Here is a 22,219-nt window from a genome sequence, read left to right as displayed (position 1 = left end):
GGCTTGCAAATGCGGACGGCAAGGGCAGAACAGGGGAATGCCTTTGTAAACATGGCATTCCCCTATTGTGCCTAGTGACACTGTCAGGCCCCGTACACACGACCGAGTTTCTCGGCAGAATTCAGCCAGAAACTCGATCGGAGCCGTATTCTGCCGAGAAACCCGGTGGTGTGTACACTTTTGGCCGAGGAAGCCGACGAGGATCTCTTCGGGCCAAATAGAGAACATGTTCTCTAGTTCCTCGTTAGTCAATGAGGAAACTTGGCTCGCCGAGATCCTCGGCGGCTTCACAAGGAACTCGACGAGCAAAACGATGTGTTTTGTCCGTCGAGTTCCTCGGACGTGTGTACGGGGCCTCACTGATGACCATTCCCCGTGATCGGGAACGGTCATCAGTGACGTGTCACATGTAGCCACGCCCCCTAACAGCAAGAATCACTCCCTAGGGAACACTTAACCCCTGCAGCGCCACCTAGTGGTTAACCCCTTCACTGCCAGTGTCATTTTTACAGTAATCATTGCATTTTTATAGCACTGATCGCTGTAAAAATGACAATGGTCCCAAAATGGTGTCAAAAGTGTCCGATGTGTCCACCATAATGTCGCAGTCACGATAAAAATCGCTGATCGCCTCCGTAACTAGTAAAAAAAAAATATTAATAAAAATGCCATACAACAGTCCCCTATTTTGTAGAAGCTATAACTTTTGCACAAACCAATCAATAAACGCTTATTGCGATTTTTTTTACCAAAAATATGTAGAAGAATACGTTTCGGCCTAAACTGTGGAAAATAAATGTTTTTTTAATATATATATATATATATATATTTTTTTTTTTTTTGGGGGGATATTTATTATAGCAAAAAGTAAAAAATATTAAATTGTTTTCAAAATTTGCGCTCTTTTTTTGTTTATAGCGCAAAAAAATTTAATCGCAGAGGTGTTCAAATACCACCAAAAGGGCTTAGACCCCCACCTCATCAGGAATTGGAAATTTTCCTTATAACTAGTAACTTACAACAATAAGGGCATTAGAGCCTCTACCCCTAACCCCCCCCCCTTTTTTTTCTTTGCTTTCCTTTCTGTTTTTGCTTTATTTTATCATGTTTTTTCTTCCTTCGGTGGCTCTTGAGGGCTCGGCTTCCTAATGCTAGGTTTGGTTACGCTGGTCTACGCTTCTCTTTTAATCCCTTCTCATTATATGTATGGCACTAATAGGTGCTCAGATTAATGTATTTGCTCTTACTTGGGGCAATATAAATAGATGCATAATGGTGTACGGGGTGGGTAGGGCAGGGGGGGGTTGTTAAGGGAGGGGCGGTCGGGGCAATTTAACGCACTGTGTGTATACAACTCACTGACTGTACTTAAATATCTGGAATGCTTATTTTATATCTTTTTGTAAGAATACTTGTCTTGACAATTATCGGAAAATAATAAAAATAATTTAAATTAAAAAAAAATACCACCAAAAGAAAGCTCTATTTGTGGGGAAAAAGGACGTCAATTTTGTTTGGGAGCCACGTTGCACGACTGCGCAATTGTCTGTTAAAGCGACGCAGCGCCGAATCGCAAAAAGTGGCCTGGTCTTTGACCGCCAAATGTCAGTGACTAGAAATATATAATAAATGTGTAATATGTATTAAAACATAATACAAAAGTGAAAAGGGTGATAATAAGTGAACAGGTAAAATTAGATAGATATAATAACTTTTTTTTACAAATCATAGGTATTTTGTTATATACTATTCAGGATGTATGGACAGGTATATAAACAGGTGGGGCAGAGAATAGATGTATATTATATACAGGTATGTTTACTGGTTAGACCAAAGCAAGGGTTGGAAATGAGTACATTAGCACTCTACATGAGGTACAAGCATTGATTCTGAGGAGAACTCTATATACATCAGGAATGGCAGGGTTGCCATTTGGTAGTTAAAGTAGAATAGTACCCTGATGCAGAATGACGGCATAATAATAGCATACTGACACTCAAAGTGGCAGAAAAGAAAGGCTAATAACCAGAAGCTAGAAAAGGAAACAATCTTTGTTTTGGCTGATCCAGTAACAGAGCTTTAGGAACTAGAAAATGACAGGTGTAACAATAATAGCAATTCATTGTATATAAACCTTTCGTGTCACTTCAGGATAGCTTCCTCTTGTACTCTGTAATTACCGTTTTTCTGTTGCTTTAAAATGAAGCTATGGGTAACTTAAAGCTATACTCAAAGAGCTGTAGCATGTAGAAAACAGTATAAAATGTCAGCTCATACCATTTTAGCAGTATTGTCCAATGATTGGCCCTCCTGAGGCACCCAACTTTCTTAACCACTCGCCTATAGGGCACTTTCACCCCCTTCCTGCCCAAACCATTTTTTAGCTTTCAGCGCTGTCACACTTTGAATGACAATTGCGCAGTCAGGCAACACTGTACCCAAATTACATTTTTATAATTTTTTCCCCACAAATAGAGCTTTCTTTTGGTGGTATTTGATCAGCGCTGTGGTTTTAATTTCTTGCACTATAAACAAAAGAAGAGGGACACGTTTGAAAAAAACACAGGCCCAGATTCTCGTAGATCGGCGTAAAACTTGGCGGGCGTAACGTTATTCACAAAGAACTTGCCTGTAAAGTTGCGGCGGTGTAGCGTAAATCACCCGGCGCAAGCCCGCCTAATTCAAATTAGCCGGGTAGGGGGCGTGGAGCATTTAAATTAAGCGCGTTCCCGCGTTGAACGTACTGCGCATGCGCCATCCGGAAAATATCCCAGGGTGCATTGCTTCAAATGACGTCGCAAGGACGTCATTGGTTTCGATGTGAACGTAAATGGCGTCCAGCCCCATTCACGGACGACTTACGCAAACAACGTAAATTTTTAAATTTCGACGCGGGAACGACGGCCATACTTAACATTGGTTGCCCCTCATATAGCAGGGGCAACTTTACGCCGCGCAAACCTAACGTAAACGTTGTAACTTCACTGCGTCGACCGCGCGTACGTTCGGGAATTCGCGTATCTAGCTAATTTGCATACTCGACGGGGAAAACGACGGAGGCGACACCTAGCGGCAAAAAAAAAAAAATGCATTTAAGATCCGACAGCGTAAAAGCCTCACGCCTGTCGGATCTAATGGATATCTATGCGTATCTATGCGTAACTGATTCTAAGAATCAGTCGCAGAGATACGACGGCCCAGATTAGGACTTACGACGGCGTACATGGCGTTGCGCCGTCGTAAGCCCTTTGAGAATCTTGGCCACACATTTTTACTTTTTGCTATAATAAAAATCAATTTTTTTTAAAAAAAATTCCTCAGTTTAGGCCGATATGTATTCTTCTACATATTTTTGGTAAAAAAAAAAATCGCAACCAAACCAATCAAAAAAATATTGATTGGTTTGCACAAAACTTATAGCAGCTACAAAATAGGGGATAGATTTATAGCATTTTTATTATTATTTTTTTTACTAGTAATGGCGGCGATCAGCGATTTTTATCGTGACTGTGACATTGCGGCGAACATATCGGACACTTTCGACACTATTTTGGGACCATTCACATTTATACAGCGATCAGTGCTATAAAAATGCATTGATTACTGTATAAATGTGACTGGCAGGGAATGGGTTAACACTAGGGGGCGATCAAGGGGTTAAATATGTTACCTAGGGAATGATTCTAACTGTAGGAGGAGGAGGGGGACTCACAAGGGTCGGTGTTCTTCTGTAATGGAAACACACAGATCGGTCTCCTCTCACCTGACAGGATGTGGATCTGTGTGTTTACCCACATAGATCCACGTCCCTGCTTTGTGACGAGCAATCGTGGGTGCCCGGCGGAACATCGCGGCCGCCGGGCACGCGCATTGGGTCCACAGTCATGTGGCGAGGGAATCCAAGGACGTCATATGACAGCCGCCCGAAGGGACGAAGGGTTCCTGCGGCCGTCATATGACAATACAGCGGTAGGGAAGTGGTTGAACAGTGAGGCCTCGTACACACAAGCAAGTTTCTCGGCAAAAACCAGCAAGAAACTTGCTGGGAGATATTTTTTTGCAGAGGAAACCGGTCATGTGTACATTTTTGTAGAGGAAACTGTCGAGAAACTCGACGAGCCAAAAAGAGAGCAAGTTCTCTATTTCCTTGACGGGAATGGAGAAAATTGGCTTGTCGAGTTTCTCGACGGCTTCACAAGGAACTCGACGAGCAAAACGATGTGTTTCGCCCGTCAAGTTTCTCGGTCGTGTGTACGAGGCCTCATGTAAATATGGAAGCACATAGCCTTACACTGATTTTTATGCACATTTATATTTCTCTGACACCGAAATCAAATCCATTTTGGCATCAATCAGGGACAAGGGGTGGAGGTTGTTTCTCTTGACACCTAACACATTGCATGAGGGTTCACACGTCTCACTGTGGAGAACTTTGCCATCCAGTTTTAATCTTATTGATAAGACCTCTGGCCAAGTCTCAAGTGAGGCTGCCAAGTTATTTAGCGTGGTGGATGCAGACACCCCAGGGAGACATAGCAACAGACCTGGTGTTGTGTTGTAACTAACCTCCTGCTCCACTCCGGTTGCTATTTATATTTAAAGTAGTGAAACTGTGGTCAGTAACAAACACATTTACAATTACACGATTTCTTTTTATGCTCAACTGAACTTTCCGTTGAAATCAGTTGCATACATACATTCCAGGAATATGAAAACAAAAGGTGTAACAGTTCATTTCTGTGGAAAGAAGCCACAGCCTGAGTAGAAAGTCTGGTAACTGCCAGCACATTGGAGAGAAGGACCTTCATTCTATGTGTGAAAGCAGTGGTCTCTCCAAACAGCATGGAGCATGGCCTATGCTGGTTAGAGAGCTAAAGGTCAGACTCAGCAGACCTGTGCAGAGAGACCACTGCTTTCCTGTGGTGAGAAAGGGTCTTGTTTTGAAGCTTGCTGGCAGGGGACAGTCTTTTTACTCAGGCTGTGACTGCTTTCTAAAGAAAACAAACTAATACTTTGCATACATTGGGGTAGATTCAGGTACTTGCGTTTCTTCTTAGGGCGGCGCAGCGTATCGTATTTATGCTACGCCGCCGTAACTTACAGGAGCAAGGCAGTATTCACAAAGAACTTGCTCCGTAAGTTGCGGCGGCGTAGCGTAAATGGGGCCGGCGTAAGCGCGCGTAATTCAAATGTGGAAGGGGGGCGTGTTTTATGTAAATGTATGATGCCGTCCGTGTACATATCCCAGTATGCATTGCTTCCAAATACGGCGCAACAACGTATTGGTTTCGACGTGAACGTAAATTACGTCCAGCCCTATTCGCGAACGACTTACGCAAACGACGTACAAAAATTCAAATTTCGAAGCGGGAACAACGTCCATATTTAACATTGGCTGCGCTTCCTAATAGCAGGAGCAACCTTACGCAGAAAAAGCCTTACGCAAACAACGTAAAAAAACTACCACCGGGCGCACGTACGTTTGTGAATCGGCGTATCTAGGTAATTTGCATATTCTACGCCGAAAACAACGGAAGCGCCCCTAGCGGCCAACGTAATATTGCACACAATTCTACGCCGCCGCATTCAAGTTACGTCGGCGGAGGAAGCCTATTTTTTTAGCGTATCTGCCTTTGAGAATCGGCGTAACGATACGCCGGCGCAGATTTTAAATTACGGCGGCGTATCTGGAGATACGCCGCCGTAATAGCTACCTGAATCTACCCCATTTTGTTTTGATGCACCTGGATTTAACATCTTTGCTTCCCCCCTTATGATATTCTGTGCTGTATGCATGCTAGAAAGGTTAGGTACTGTGTATAAATACACATATGAAATGCCAAGACATGACTCATGAAGCTATATTTTACCATTCAAAGCTTTCTTGGAGTATGGATAGCTAGCTATACAGATGTCTCCCTGAGAACAAGTGTTGGGGAGACAACTGCCCATTGTATTTAGCACCAAAATAGAGTACATAGCTTCAGGGTGAACACAGGTTTACTTTAAAGCAGATGTTTTTTGTCAGTTTATAGAACTAGTTTACGTGTTTTTATACTCATGAATGTGTTTGTACCATATTTTACATCTGTGTATGTATGCATGGTTGGGACATTATGTCAACAGGATAAAAATAAATACATTTCTGCTTGCCTATGCCAAAACTTACAGTTTATAGCATTATCCTCAATTAGAACCTGCGCCTTTGGATCCCGGATGATATCTTTCCAGTCAATGGTATCAGTGTAGCACAGCTGTTCATTATTGATTATATGGATGCCTCCAGCCAGGATTTCTGGGACAAATATCAAAAAAGGCAAATTAGCGGACAATGTCTGATGATGAAAGTAGATGTTTCTTGCAGTTTTGTTACTGGTTTCCTGCTAGTGATGTGCTAATACAGCAACATACTTAAGACACTGGAGAAAAAAACGGTAAAGTTCACCTCACACCTAATGTGTAATCATTGTCTGTGTTGTTGGTCAACAAAACCTGAACACAATCAGTCAGTCCAACAGTATTTGCGGTAATGGGTTTGTATTCTTTGTTACTTTCCAGTGGTAGATGTCACCTGGTGCTCTTATACATTAATTGTATGCTCATATATAGAAAAAAGAAATTTGATCATTGCGCAATGCTTGGATCCACAAACAATTTTCATATATAGTTGTTTCACTCACATTTGGTCAGAAAGACAACAGCGCATAAGACACTCAGCTCAGTGAAGAGATAAGCTCCTCACTCGGTTCTGGTGTATTCAAACACCGCTGATAGTGTCACTCGGCTCCTCCCCTTACACGTTACTTCACACGCCACGTGACTTATTCATGGCCATGGCGTGGGACGTAACGCGTAGGGGTGCCAAGTGATGCTATCAGCGGTGTTTGAATACACCAGAAGCTGAGTGAGGAGCTTATCGCTTCACTGAACTGAGTGTCTTATGCGCTGTTGTCTTTCTGACCAAATGTGAGTGAAACATTAAGGCCCCGTACACACGACCGAGTTTCTCGGCAGAATTCAGCCAGAAACTCGATGGGAGACGTATTCTGCCAAGAAAACCAGTCGTGTGTACACTTTTCGCAGAGGAAACCGACGAGGATCTCGTCGGGCCAAAAAGAGAACATGTTCTCTATTTCCTCGTTAGTCAATGGGAAAAGTTGGCTCGCCGAGATCCTCGGCGGCTTCACAAGGAACTCGACGAGCAAAACGATGTGTTTTGCCCGTCGAGTTTCTCGGACGTGTGTACGGGGCAGCAGATGGTAGGCTCAGAATTTGGCATAAACAACATGAAAGCATGGATCCATCCTGCCTTGTATCAATGGTTAAGGCTGGTGGTGGTGTAATGGTGTGGGGGATATTTTATTGGCACACTTTGGGCCCCTTAGTACCAACTGAGTAACGTTTAAACGCCACGGCCTACCTGCTTATACTTGGCGTTCTGTTTTTGTGCGTGCATGCAACAAAGTCGCCGTCTAAGTTGGCTAAAAGAGCTGCAGTGGCTTTAAGTGTTTAGAAATAATAAAGTGTTTTATAACTGTAGAAGAGTTTAGCCATATTTATTGCCTCCCCTGTAACCTAGCTATAAGTCAAAGTGATCTACAGAGGGTGATCAGGATCCTTTACAGAGATTTAATTAAGACCTGGGAAAGTGTAAGTTCTATTGTGATTGTGTTGTGTTTGCTAAACTCGGAAACCTGTATAACCAGTGCACCTATCCAGATAGACCCAGGTTCATGTTTTATCTGCGTGTCTGGTAATGTGAAAAACACAATAGTATTGGCATGCCGCCACTAGTAGTAAAGCAATAAAGGCCAAAACACTGGCCAAAGTCCATCAGGGTGTTCCTGCATAAACATAATGTGAGGATTGCTGCTACGAAGGAATACTGAGGTCACTGTGTGCTGGTCAGTGACAATTAAAGGTGGCTTCAGAATGCGACTCCCACATACAGAGGTTTTTGTAGGATTTTGAACTCATTAGACATGTCAGTTTGTCATCTCAATGACCCTCACTGTTCTGGGAATGTATTTAGAAGCGTTTTTGAAGCTTCAGCTTCTAGAAGCAGAACATTTTTTGTTTCTAGGAGCCAAAAATAAAATGCTCAAAAAACTTCTAGGAGCTTAAAAAAATGTTAGTGTGCATGGAGCCTAAAGCTGGCCATACCAGATTTCACGTGAGTCTCTCATCCATGCTAAACAGTGTGGATGGATGAATCTCTTCTACAAGCTATTGTTTTCTGACAGGCAGAACCTGTGGCTTTCAGAATAGCTGAACAGTGGCTACATCTGACTGGATGCAGTCGCTGTTCGGCTGACAAACTTCAGCCTTATGCCGCGTACACACGATCGGTTAACCCGATGAGAATGGTCTGATGGACCATTTTCATCAGTCCAAACCAATCGTGTGTGGGCGCCATAGGTTATATAACCATCGGTTAAAAAAAAGCCAACTTGTTTCAAATTTAACCGATGGATTCCTAACCGATGGGAAAAAAATTATCGTTAGTAGGCACAACCATCGGTTAAAAATCCATGCATGCTCAGAATCAAGTCGACGCATGCTTGGAAGCATTGAACTTCGTTTTTTTCAGCACATCGTTGTGTTTTACGTCACCGCGTTCTGACACGATCATTTTTTTAACCGATGGTGTGTAGGCACGACTGACCATCAGTCAGCTTCATCGGTTAACCAATGAAAACGGTCCATCGAATGGACCGATCGTGTGTACGCGGCATAACTCCCTCAATCTTCAGGTCGAGGATGATGGACGGTGGGAAAAAGACAGGTTAAACCCATGGCTCGGATTTCAACTGGTTCATCAGGGAGCGGTTGAATTTCCCTCCATGAAATCCTGAAATCCCTGGCTTTAAGCCAGTCAAAACTATTCTTAAAGCAGAACTTTACCCATAACAACTTGATAAAAAATAATGTTTTTTAAGCAAGGAACATACATTCCATATTAATAAATAAGCCACCAAAATGAGTGTGTACTGTAGAGTGCCTCCAGCATTGCTCCTGTTTCTTCTTGCTGGAGGCTGCCATTTTGCTGAAGTCCAGATCCCCAGCAGTAAATCATAAAGCAGAACTAAACCCATCGATTTAATGGTTTTAAAAAGGAGTTACATTCCTGGAATGCCGGGATTGCTAACTGTCACATTTTCTTCTGTCTTCTACCAAAATATCAAACCATCAAATGGCTGGAGTCATAACTGATCACATGTGCAGCACCATGGCAGTTGCAGATCAAACAAAAACAGCTTCCTTGGCTGTAAAGAATAGGAGGATTAAATTCCACTTTTAGACCCCTTTTACACGATCGGCCCGCACCAATTTGCCTGTCCGTTTTTCAGGTGGCACAGAGCGGGCCACCCATTGACTTCTATGGGCAGGAGGATATCGGCGGAGATGTGTCCACTGACACCCACCTGCCATCCGATCCAACAAGATCAGAAAGCAGATGGATGGCAATAGGTTCGCCATCTGTCCAGCGGATCGGATCGGATGAAAATGGACAGGTTGTCCGTTTTCATCTGATCTCGTCATGGAGCACAGCAGAGCTCTGAGGCCCCGTACACACGACCGAGTTTCTCGGCAGAATTCAGCCAGAAACTCGATCGGAGCTGTATTCTGCCGAGAAACCCGGCCGTGTGTGAACTTTCGGCCGAGGAAACCGACGAGAATCTCATCGGGCTAAATAGAGAACATGTTCTCTATTTCCTCGTTAGTCAACGGGGAAACTTGGCTCGCTGAGATCCTCGGCGGCTTCACAAGGAACTCAACGAGCAAAACTATGTGCTTTGCTCGTCGAGTTTCTCGGCCGTGTGTACGGGGCCTGAGAGGTCCATTCCTGCACAGTGAGCAGAGATGGACCTGTCATCCGCCTGCTCAGTGGGGATCAATGGAGCAATCCCCCCATTGAGCGGATCAGCCCTGCGTGAAAGGGGGCTAAGGCTGTCAGCAGATTCGTCTCTACAAACTCAGCAGTGCCTAAAAATGCCTTAAAATGGAGAGCAACTGAGCATGAGCAGAACAGGGTGAGACAGCGTATTACTGGATTTTAATCAGTATAGAGACTTATTTTTAATGTTTTACATAGCTATACCTGCAAAAGGGGCCTGTTACATCACACAAACTTTAATATAAATGAGTCTAATGATGAGGTGTAAGTGCTGCAAGTCTAGTGTTGCTTCCAAAGCAGAGGTGCCCATCCGGCTCGCCTTCGAGATCAACAGGGAAAAATGGACGAATGGCTGCACACTCCGGAAGGATACCAAAATCTTTATTGTAGTGATCAACAAATAAAAGCACATACAGCGCATTGAGCACCAGGAGATAAAAATGTTAATCATAAGCGATGTTATCTGCGTGAAACGCATTACCATTTTTATCTCCTGCGCTGTATATGCTTTTATTTGTTGATCACTACAATAAAGATTTTGGCATCCTTCCGGAGTGTGAAGCCATTCATCCATTTTTCTCTATAATATAAATTACCAACTTACTCCCTAACAGACTCATGCGCCCTAAAAATCCCCAGCCGTTGGATCATTATTGTGATCGATTTTGCTCACCTGTTAGCTGGTGAAAGCCAAGCATCTGAAGACCCTGTGTGCCATTAACCTGGTTATTAAGGGTCATATAAAGGGAATATTTGTCCTCATACAGACTTTGTCCTCGGATCACACGCAGGTTGTCTAGCGGCAGATATTGGAAAATGTTCAACGCGATCAAAACGTACCCCGTCACTTCACGTATAGACTAAAAAGACACAAGTGAAACACGCGTTACCATCTTCATGAAAAGTTTATTGCAGTAAGGTCATAAACAGGGCATTGCACTATTCATTCATCATCCTATAATAACAACTCTGGATGAGAAAATTAGATGTTGTACATTAATGGAAAGAAGGCATTAATTTCTCTTGTCACGTCATCCAACATGGCACACTATGGAAGACTGTTCAGGCCTCTATTCACAAAAGCCAGACATTATTGTCTAAAACATTCAGATCACTTCCTCTGAGTACAGAGGCTGGGACAGAACTGTTTCCCTGCAGCAAAAAAATCCTGCTATAGTAAGAAAAAAAAGCGCACCCCTTTTTTCTGCTCCCTATTTTCTCTTTCTGTCACCCCCTTTTCTTTTCTCTCTTCCTTCCATCTAAATTTGCCTTTCGATGGACCCTCGGGCCAATTGTGGTCTTCGGGACACTACAGTGTTTCTTTATGGCTTAATCTTTATTTTCTCACGTAAGTATATATGAATGATGATATACTAAGTTAAATATCAACATATACTCTTCTGCAACATAAACAAATCATATCCGGTTTTATAATTATTATAATATATATTTTTTATAGTTTTTATAATATCACTGACCTAGTCTTAAAATAACAACCTAATCGTTCTCTTCGTTCTTCGCAAGATCTCCTGCTCTCTAGCTCTCTCATCACCTCCTCCCACGCTCGCCTACAGGACTTTTCCAGAGCCTCTCCAAGCCTGTGGAACTCTTTACCCCAATCTTTCCACTTATTTCCTACTCTATTGGCTTTTAGATGATTCCTGAAAACCCTTCTCTTCAGAGAAACCTATCCTACCCACAACTAACAACTGTGGGGTGGATTCAAGAAGCAATTGCGCCTGTGTAACCATAGGTTACACAGCGCAATTGCTTACTTCCCCCGGCGTAACGAGTGCTCCTGATTCAGGAACCTCGTTACACCGACTGCAGCCTAAGATCTGCGCGGCATAAGGCTCTTATGCCCGCATATCTTAGGCTGCATTCTAGCGATGGCCGCTAGGTGGCGTTCCCGTTGTGCTCAGTGTATAGTATGCAAATTGCATACTAACACCGATTCACAACGTTGCGCGAGCCCTGCGTACGCAATTTACGTCGTTTACGTACGGCGGTTTTCGCTATTAGCAGGGGCAACCCATGTTACGTATACCTGTCGTTCCCGCGTCGCGAAATTTGAATTTTACGTAAGTGAATCGTGAATGGCGCTGGACGCCATTCACATTCACTTTGAAGCAAATGACGTCCTTGCGACGTTATTTGCCGCAATGCACGTCGGGAAACTTTCCCTACGGAGCATGCGCTCTACGCTCCGCGCGGGAACGCGCCTAATTTAAATGATTCCCGCCACCTACAGGATCATTTAAATTGCGTGCTCTTGCGCCGGGCATTTTGCCGGCGCGCCCGCGCAATTTACGGAGCTTATGCTCCGTGAATCGAGGGCAGAACAAAAAAATTGCAGGGGCGCAGGGCAAAACCGTTGCCCTGCGCCTCCGTAATAAATGCGCAAATCTCTTTGAATCCGGCCCTGTATTTTCATCTTGTCCATCTGATCATTCCCCACAGCTACTACCCATTGTTCCACTTGACCCTCCCTTCTAGATTGTAAGCTCTAATGCCACGTACACACGATCATTTTTCGGCATGAAAAAAAAAAAAACGTTTTTAAAAACGTAATTTAAAATGATCGTGTGTGGGCTACACATCATTTTTCGGCTTCTGAAAAACAACAAAAAAAAAACTCGAACATACTGCATTTTAAAACGCCGTTTTAAAAAATATCGTTTTTCGGGTTGTAAAAAATGATCGTGTGTGGGCTAAAACAACGTTTTAAACCCGCGCATGCTCAGAAGCAAGTTATGAGACGGGAGCGCTCGTTCTGGTAAAACTACCGTTCATAATGGAGTAAGCACATTCATCACGCTGTAACAGACAGAAAAGCGCGAATCGTCTTTAACTAACAAGGAATCAGCTAAAGCAGCCCAAAGACGAATGAAACTTCCCCTTTAGAGTGCTATCGTACGTGTTGTACGTCACCGGGCTTTGTTCATAATTTTTTAAAACGATGGTGTGTGGGATGAAGTTGGAAAAACATTGTTTTTTGGACATGCTGAAAAACAATGTTTTTTTTCATGCCGAAAAATGATCGTGTGTACGCGGCATTAGGCCCCTTTCACACCGGGGCGGGAATTGCCATATACCATCGGAATTGCGGCGGTATTTGGCCGCTAGCGGTGGGGTTTTAACCCCCGCTAGCGGCCGAAAAAGGGTTAATACCGCCCGCAATGCGCCTCTGCAGTGGCGCATTACCAGCCGTATTACCGCGGTGTCCCATTGTTTTCAATGGGAAGGAGCGGTGGAGGAGCGGTAAACACACCACTCCTCTCACCGCTCTAAAGATGCTGCTGGCAGGACTATTGGAGGGGTCGCGCCAGTGCATCACCCACAAGCTTTCACATTGAGACTGCAGGGCAGGAGTTTTTCAGGTGGTATTTAGTCGCTATTTTTAGCGCTAAACTGCCTGAAAAACTCATCAACGTGAAAGGGGTCTAACAATCAGGGCCCTCTGATTCCTTCTGTATTGAATTGTATTGTAATTGTACTGTCTTCTCCGATGATGTAAAGCGCTGCGCAAACTGTTGGCCCTATATAAATCCTCTATAATAAATAATAATGAGCAATTACTCTTTGCTACAACGGCAAATGCTGATTTTGCACTTGTTCAAAATTTTCAGAATAAAAATATTGAAAATAAAGAAAGAAAGAAATTCAAAAATAAATAAAAAATGTAATAAAATATATTATATATATATTAGTGCTGTCAGTTAAACGCGTTATTAACGGCGTTAACACAAACCCATGTTAACGCCGTCAATTTTTTTATCGCGCGATTAACGAGGCGGCGTTCGGGGGTTATACCGGGATGATGCCTGCAGCCGCAGGCATCATCCCGGTACCGTTGTTTAGAGCGGGCGATCGGCTATCCAAACATAACAACCGATGCGGCTAAAAGCCGCTCGGTTGTTATGCCGGAGGAGCGGGAGGGGACATCCCCCCCCTCCCGCCGCCTTTCGCCGCTCTGACCAGGCCTCCCGTCCCACCGGGAGACCCGATCCTCCATCCGCCGCGTTCTGTGTCCAGGCGGAGACTGACACTAAGCCGTAAACGGCTTTGATTCAGTCTCCGCATTGAAACCACGGAAGCGGCGTCATGACGTCACTTCCGGGTTTCTCGGCTGCCAATGGCGCCGGATTTAAAAAAGTACACAGTATTCAGAATCGCCGTTTTCGGCGATCTGAATACTTTGAAGTGCAAAGGAGGGCTCGGAGGTCTTTTAGACCCCGATCCCTCCATAAAGAGTACCTGTCACCACCTATTGCTGTCACAAGGGATGTTTACATTCCTTGTGACAGCAATAAAAGTGATCAAAATGTAAAAAAATAAAAAAACACAATTTAATATTATAAAAAATAAATAAATAAATAAGAAAACAAAAAAAAAAATGTTTTAAAGGGTGAACCTCCTTAATCGCGCGATTAATCGTGAGTTAACTATGACATTAATGCGATTAATCGCGATTAGAAATTTTAATCGCTTGACAGCACTAATATATATATATACACAGTACTTGCCTTCTCACTGAAACTACCCAGCCCCTGCGCCAGAACAAAGCAATGGTGAGATGTTGCCAAAAATCACTGCTTTATGTTTTTCAACCCTGGCATACATTCCACTTAAGCTCTTACCTCCAATATAAATATTCTATCATATATATTAATGCAATTACATTGTGCAAATGGAGTGTAAGCAATAAGTGATGATTGAAGTGGCATTGTTACACTCTAGGAATGCACTGCTGTGGTGCAGGGTATGGCTTTCTGTATTCACCTGCAGTGATGGGAAGCCTCTCCCACTGGCTGGAGCTGTACTTTACCTGTTCTAAGCTGTAGGGAGGAGTAGGGAGGGGAAACACGTTGTGCAATATTTCAGTATGAAGGCTGGTTAAACAGGACTGGCTGGGGCAACATTCCTGTGACAGAGGTGCTAACTCGGTGAACTGGCTAACATTTAAAACCATTTATTCACACATGAAACAGCAGTGTCATTTTAGCATACCTTCAGTACATACTGTGTGAAAAAAATGACTACCATGAAGGAAAGTTCAATAAAGTTACTGGTTGCATGATGAGAAGCAAGCATGAACTCTTTTTTCAAACTTTTATTTAATCCTGAAGGGGGTGCATATAGCACTTGGCCCTGTTTGGATCAGTGGCCCCATTGTGGATTAATGGTCCCTATTTTTGTTGGCTGTAGCTCCACAGCAACAATAGATCTCCTCCAGCAGCAATAGATCCCTTAGCAACAATAGATCCCCTGCAACAATATACCCAGGGCCGATCCGCCCTATAGGCTCACTATGCAAGCCGCTTAGGGCCCCGCAAAGCTGCGGAGGGCCCCCCAAATTACTAGAGGCCCCGCCTGGTGAGAAGTCATTTTCGACCCCTCACCCCGCTTCTCAACTCGCTGGCTGCATGGGAGAAGAGGTAAGAATTCAGCACCCCCTGCTTCTCATTTTAATGAAAGATGTAATTTCCGACAGTAGCACAGCCCCTCCCCCCGCTTCTCAACTTTAAAGCGGAGTTTCACCCAAAAATGGAACTTCCGCTTATCCCACTCCTCACCCCCTTACATGCCACATTTGGCATGTCATTTTTTTGGGGGGGGGGAGTGGGGGCTTCAGGAGAAGGGGACTTCATGTCCCACTTCCTCCTTCCGCCGAGGGGCTGGAAAGGCGATTAGCTTAATCGCCTTTTCACAGCCCCTCCCTGTAGGCGAGCGCCTGTCCAATTGGACGGCGCCGCGCCGCTCGCGCATGCGCAGTGCCGCTCGCGCATGCGCAGTGCCGCTCGCGCATGCGCAGTGGGTGCCCGGCCGTGAAGCCGAAAGCTGTCACGGCCGGGTGCCCACAGTGACAATGAAGACGCCGGCCGGGGAGGGGGGGAGAGGAGCGGAGCCCCGGCCGGCACGTCGCTGGAACGCCGGAGCAGGTAAGTGTCTGTTTATTAAAAGCCAGCAGCTACACTTTTTGTAGCTGCTGACTTTTAATAAACATAAATATTGGCTGGAACACCCCTTTAATCTTTAATTTTACATGTCACTGTCGGCAGAGCCCCGCCCCCCTCACTCGCTTCTCAACTTTAATGTGACATGTCATTTTGCTTAGGGCCCCAAGGAGGTCAGGATCGGCACTGAATATACCCTCAGCAACAATAGACCCCCCAACAACTTTAAATTTGCCAGCAGCCAGCATTAATAGACCCCTCCTTCAACAGGAGATCCCCCCCAGCAACGATTGAACCCCCAACAACGTTAGACCCCACTGCAACAATAGAATCCCTAGTAGCCAGCATCAGCTGACCCCCCAGCACACCCAACCATCCCTTGCCACTACATACATTCATTGCTGGAAGTGCGTTCCCCACATTCCTGCAGAAAAAAACCCTGATGCTCAATATTGTATAAAGACTAGGATTCGTGTTTGTTCATCTACCATTTTCTAGCATCTAGTATTTATAATTACTTGCATATAAGTGTAATCTCATTATTAACCACTTCAGCCCCGAAAGATTTTACCCCCTTCCTGACCAGTGCACTTTTTACAATTTGGCACTGCGTCGCTTTGAATGACAATTGCGCAGTCATGCAGTGCTGTACCCAAACAAAATTTGCGTCCTTTTTTTACCACAAATAGAGCTTTCGTTTTGGTGGTATTTGATCACCTCTGCGGTTTTTATTTTTTTCGCTATAAACAAAAAAGGAGCGAAAATATTGAAAAAAAAAATAAACAATATTTTTTACTTTTTGCTATAATAAATATCCCCCAAATAAAAAAAAATACTCATCAGTTTAGGCCAATATATATTCTTCTACATATTTTTGGTAAAAAAAAAAAACGCAATAAGCGTGTATTGATTGGTTTGCGCAAAGGTTATAGCATCTACAAAATGGGAACGATTTTTGGCGTTTTTATTATTATTATTTTTTTACTAGTAATGGCTGTGATTTGCGATTTTTAGCAGTATTGTGACATTGCGACAGACAGATCAGACACTTTTGACACATATTTGGGACAATTGCACTGATATGCACTGATTACTGTATAAATGTCATAGGTAGGGAAGGGATTAACACTAATGGGGGATTTATGGGTTAAATGTTTGTTCCCTAGATGTCTTCTAACTGTATGCTGATAGGACTGACTGGGGGAGCAGACATCATGGGCCAGATCCACAGTCAGCGGCGTAATTTTAGGCAGGCGTAGCGTATCGTAGTTACGCTACGCCTCCGCTACTTTGAGAGGCAAGTGCTGTATCCACAAAGCACTTGCATCTAAAGTTACGGCGGCGTAGCGTAAATCTCCGGGCGTAAGGGCGCGGAATTCAAATGATGAACAGGGGGGGGCGTTTTATGTTAAAAAAGCTTGACCCTACGTAAATGACGCTTTTTTCGCACATGCTCATATTCACATCGAATTTTCAAATTAAATTACGCCCGCTCAATGCCTAGACGACGTGAATGTAATTTACGCAAAGCCCTATTCGCGAACGTTTTACGCAAACGACATACACAACGGAAAATTCTACGCTGGCCCGACGTCCATACTTAACATTGCGTACGCCTCATAGAGCAGGGGTAACGTTACGCCGAAAAAAGCCTTACATAAACGACGTAAAAAATGCGTCGGGCGGACGTACGTTTGTGGATTGGCGTATCTAGCTAATTTGCATACTCGACACGGAAATCAACGGAAGCGCCACCTAGCGGCCAGCGTAAATATGCACCTATGATCCGACGGCATACTAAGACGTACGTCAGTTGGATCTAGCCCAGCTTCAAGCGTATCTTGTTTTGTGGATACAAAATAAAGATACGCCGAAAGCATCCTAGAAGTTACGCGGCGTATCAATAGATAGGCCAACGTAACTTCTTCGTGGATCTGGGCCATTGTTCCTATTTAACAGGAACACACGATATGTCTCCTCTCCCCTGACAGAACAGGGATTTGTGTGTTTACACACACAAATCCTCATGCTGGCTCTCATGCACGCGATCACGCGTGGCCCGGTGGCGATCGTGCCTGCTGACCACGCACATCGGGTCCCGAAACTCGTATGGGGTTTCGACCAGGACGGCCATTCTGCAGTTTATCTACGTGAGCCGTTGCCTTGTAGCGAATGTCAGCACAACAAAAAGCAATTGTCGTCAAACAGGAGAAAAGGGGAGATCTGGGGACACCTTTTCCAGTGATGACATTCAAAGATTGGGATTTTGTGAACATTTCCATTTCTGTTTTCTTTAGAACAGCAAGTCAAAAATCATCCCATCAGAAAAAAAAAAAAACACACACAGAGATATAAACTCCTCTCTATTCAAAGTCATAGAAAAAGTTTTGGGTTCAGTTCTACTTTAAAACACAAATTGGACAGTGTATGTATTGCTTCTTTAACTGCTTGCCGACCAGCCGCCGCAGTTTTACGGCGGCAGGTCGGCTCTGCTAGGCGAGAGCACGTAGCTGTACGTCACCTTGCCCAGCAGCCAATAGGGGCGCGCGCGTCCCTGACTCCCGTGCGCGTGCCTGGCGGTCGCGATCGCCGCCGGGCACCCGCGATTGCTCGTTACAGAGCGGGGAATGGGAGCTGTGTGTGTAAATACACAGCTCCCGGTCCTGTCAGGGGAGAAATGCCTGACCGTCTGTTCATACAATGTATGAACAGCGATCAGTCATTTCCCCTAGTGAGTCCACCCCCCCTACAGTTAGAACACACCCAAGGAACATACTTAACCCCTTCCCTGCCCCTAGCGTTAACCCCTTCCCTGCCAGTGGCATTTTTATAGTTATCCAATGCATTTTTTTAGCGCTGATCGCTATAAAAATGCCAATGGTCCCAAAAATGTGTCAAAAGTGTTCGAAGTGTCCGCCATAATGTCGCAGTACGGAAAAAAAAAATGCCATAAAACTACCCCCTATTTTGTAAACGCTATAACTTTTGCGCAAACCAATCAATAAACGCTTATTGCGATTTTTTTTACGCAAATATGGAGAAGAATACGTATCAGCCTAAACTGAGGAAAAAAAATGTTTTTTTTTATATATTTTTGGGGAATATTTATTATGGTAAAAAGTAAAAAATATTATTTTTTTTCAAAATTTTCGGTCTATTTTTGTTTATAGCGCAAAAAATAAAAACCGCAGAGGTGATCAAATACCACCAAAAGAAAGCTCTATTTGTTGGAAAAAAAGGATGCCAATTTTGTTTGGGAGCCACGTCGCACGACCGCGCAATTGTCAGTTAAATCGACGCAGTGCCGAATCGCGAAATGTGCTCTGGTCTTTGACCAGCAATATGGTCCGGGGCTTAAGTGGTTAAATCTCACCTTTAGGAATGACAGATCTTTATTGTTCTCAACCAGCACAATCTCCAGGTTGCCCATCACGATATGACAGTTGTTGTACATGTTCTTCAAGGTCAGATGCTGGTATTCAGCCTCACCCGTAACACTGAGACCATTCACTGTCCCAGTACAAACTGCAAGAAAAAGAAAAAATACATTTAGGAAAAACAAAACAAAACAATTTTTCCGTAAAAAAAAAAAGGGATATTTTCTAAAAGTAAAATTTAAAAGACAAATTCAGGAATAATACATCATCTTGTCCATACCGAATAAGGCAGACTATTTATTTATAGGGTAATTCACACGTATACTTTTCAGTTTAAAAGTGCAGACTCCTACTGTACATGACTATTTTCTACCTATTTAATTCCATCCTTGCATGGAGCATTCTAAGGCCGGCGATACACGGAGCAAATTTCTTTACTGCAACCACTGGTAATGTGGGAATTTTGCCGCCTTCTTTGGCTCCACCCCTGACTCCACCCCTTTTCCCTACCCATGTTTACCCCTCCTTTTTAATGAAGCTCCCATCAAATGCAGCCTCACCAGCCCCCATCAATGCAACATATCAGTGCCCATCAAATGCAGCCTCACCCGCCCCCATCAATGCAGCATACCAGTGCCCATCATTGCAACCTCACTAGCGCCCATCAATGCAGCATACCAGTGCCCATCAATGCAACCTCACTAGCGCCCATGAAATGCAATCTCACCAGCACCCATTAATGCAGCCTAGTAGTGCCCATCAATGCAGCCTACTAGTGCCCATCAATGCAGCCTACTAGTGCCCATCAATATAGACTCACCAGCGCCCATGAAATGCAGCCTCACCAGTGCCCATCAAATGCAGCCTACCAGCGCCCATCGAATGCAGCCTACCAGCGCCCATCAATGCAGTCTATCAGCGCCCATCAATGCAGACTACCAGCGCCCATCAATTAATTTTTTCTTGCTTCCATTCATTCGGGAGTCGGGACACAGACACAGACCTCCACCTCTGCTGTGCCTCTGACACTATGTGCTGAGACTTAGTTGCTTGCTGCAGAGAGAAGAGAGTAGGAACACAAGTTGGCGGGCAACCTAGGCAGCAGTGCACCCTAGGCGGCTGCCTAGTTTCCCTAGTGGTAGCACCGGTGCAGCCCAAGGCAATCATTGATCAACTTGGTACATTCAGTCTGCACATACATGGTTTGAAACTCGGCCTGTTCCTGCTGAACCAGCCAAGATTTGAACCGTGTAAAACTTTGATAGACTAAATCTGTTACGGAGAGTATATATATATATATATATGTATATATATATATATATATATATATGTATCCTAATGATTGACAGATTACAGAAGAGGGCTGGATACATCTGCAGGTGATCTAGGAAAACTGCCAAGAAACTGCACATTTCAAAGGAGCATTGTTAGACGGGTAAACATGAAACATTCCAAAAAACTGAATCATTACCATGATCACTATGCCAGATTAGTATGTTACTGATTTTCTATGTTTCTTACATATTAACTACAGATAAAAGTTTAACACCATTCTTCTATGACAGTATGAAAATCAATATGGAGCAGTAATGCAATTGAAAATGTTGGATACACAGGTACATTATGCAAATGCTGCCCATCATATTTACATTTTCTTGACTGAATAACAGATATAACCGATTTCAATAAAGAGCATTGCAGAATTCTCAGGAATAAAGATTTTTTTTTTTAATGACATTTTATTATTAAAGCTGAGCTTCAGGCCAATATGAAATACACAATTGAATGTAATTATGTATTAGTTATTGCATCATCAAATGTATCTTTTCAAATGTAAGTACCTGACAGGAGGAGCAGCAGCACAGGGAGTTAATCAGTTGGGCTGCTGTGCTCTTGTGCTGAAACATGCTGATAGGTGAAAAGTGCAGAGTGACAGCATGAGCTCATCAGCAAGCTGCTTCTCCTTTCACTGTCCAGTCACAGGCTGGGTAAGAGGCCTGGAAGTGTTAGTGAACTGCATCAGATAAAAATCTGGTCTCCTGCCTTTGCCAGACAGGGCAGTACAGTAGAGCTTAGTACATTTCAGGAATGGATGGACACAAATACAAATACAAATAATATAATAATAATAATACAAATAAAACAGGCCCTATATATATATATATATATATATATATATATATATATATATATATATATATATATATATATATATATATATATATATACACACATATATATATATATATACACACATATATATATATATATATATATATATATATATATATATATATACACACATATATATATATATATATATATATATATATATATATACACGCACACATATATATATATATATATATATATATATATATATATATATATATATATATATATATATAGCTGTTTACCTAGAGTTCAGCTGTAACAGAGGAGAGGAGACGTAAACCATGAATGTGGATGTCCTCAAAAGCAATCTGTAATGATGTACTCAATGAGTGATGGAACTTGTTGGATGGGATTCCAAAAGTTTTGCAATACTAGAAAAAAAATATTATAAAGTCCAAGAGCAATGATTAGAGTGAAATTTGGAGATCCAGATAAGGACTATGAAGTATCAATATACAACAGGGGAGGGCTGGCAGCCTTAGGCCTGGGGGGAAAGTCCAGTCAAGTGGCCCATAGAGCGTGGAAAAGTGATGGATCGAGCAAAACAGTCTAAGGCCTCGTACACACGACCGGTTTCCTCGGCAGAATCCATCAAGAAACTTGGTGGGAGATTTTTTTGCTGAGGAAACCGGTCGTGTGTACATTTTTCAGCGAGGAAACTGTCGAGGAACTCGACGAGCCAAAAAAAAAAAGCATGTTCTCTTTTTCCTCGACGGGAATGGAGAAAATTGGTTCGTCGAGTTCCTCGAAAGCCTAACAAGAACTCGACGAGGAAAACTATGTGTTTCGCCCGCCGAGTTCCTCGGTCGTGT

At 43.4% G+C, this 22,219-nt stretch overlaps 1 protein-coding gene across 1 annotated transcript in view; it reads right to left on the bottom strand.

Annotated features, from left to right (window-relative positions):
- The window catches only part of ERBB3 (erb-b2 receptor tyrosine kinase 3), a 149,131-nt gene that overhangs the window by 61,674 nt on the left and 65,238 nt on the right, over nt 1-22,219 (bottom strand). Inside the window, exons 2-4 of the mRNA XM_040341090.1 lie at nt 19,229-19,380; nt 10,572-10,758; nt 6,170-6,295 (exon numbers count right to left, since the gene is read on the bottom strand). Coding sequence (XP_040197024.1) covers nt 6,170-6,295; nt 10,572-10,758; nt 19,229-19,380 — 465 coding nt within the window. The remainder of the gene's footprint in view (nt 1-6,169; nt 6,296-10,571; nt 10,759-19,228; nt 19,381-22,219) is intronic.

The sequence above is a fragment of the Rana temporaria genome, chromosome 2, assembly GCF_905171775.1.
Source record: "Rana temporaria chromosome 2, aRanTem1.1, whole genome shotgun sequence".
Classification (NCBI taxonomy): domain Eukaryota; kingdom Metazoa; phylum Chordata; class Amphibia; order Anura; family Ranidae; genus Rana; species Rana temporaria.
Note: the sequence above shows the minus strand (reverse complement) of the source record. Positions and strands in the feature narration are given on the sequence as shown.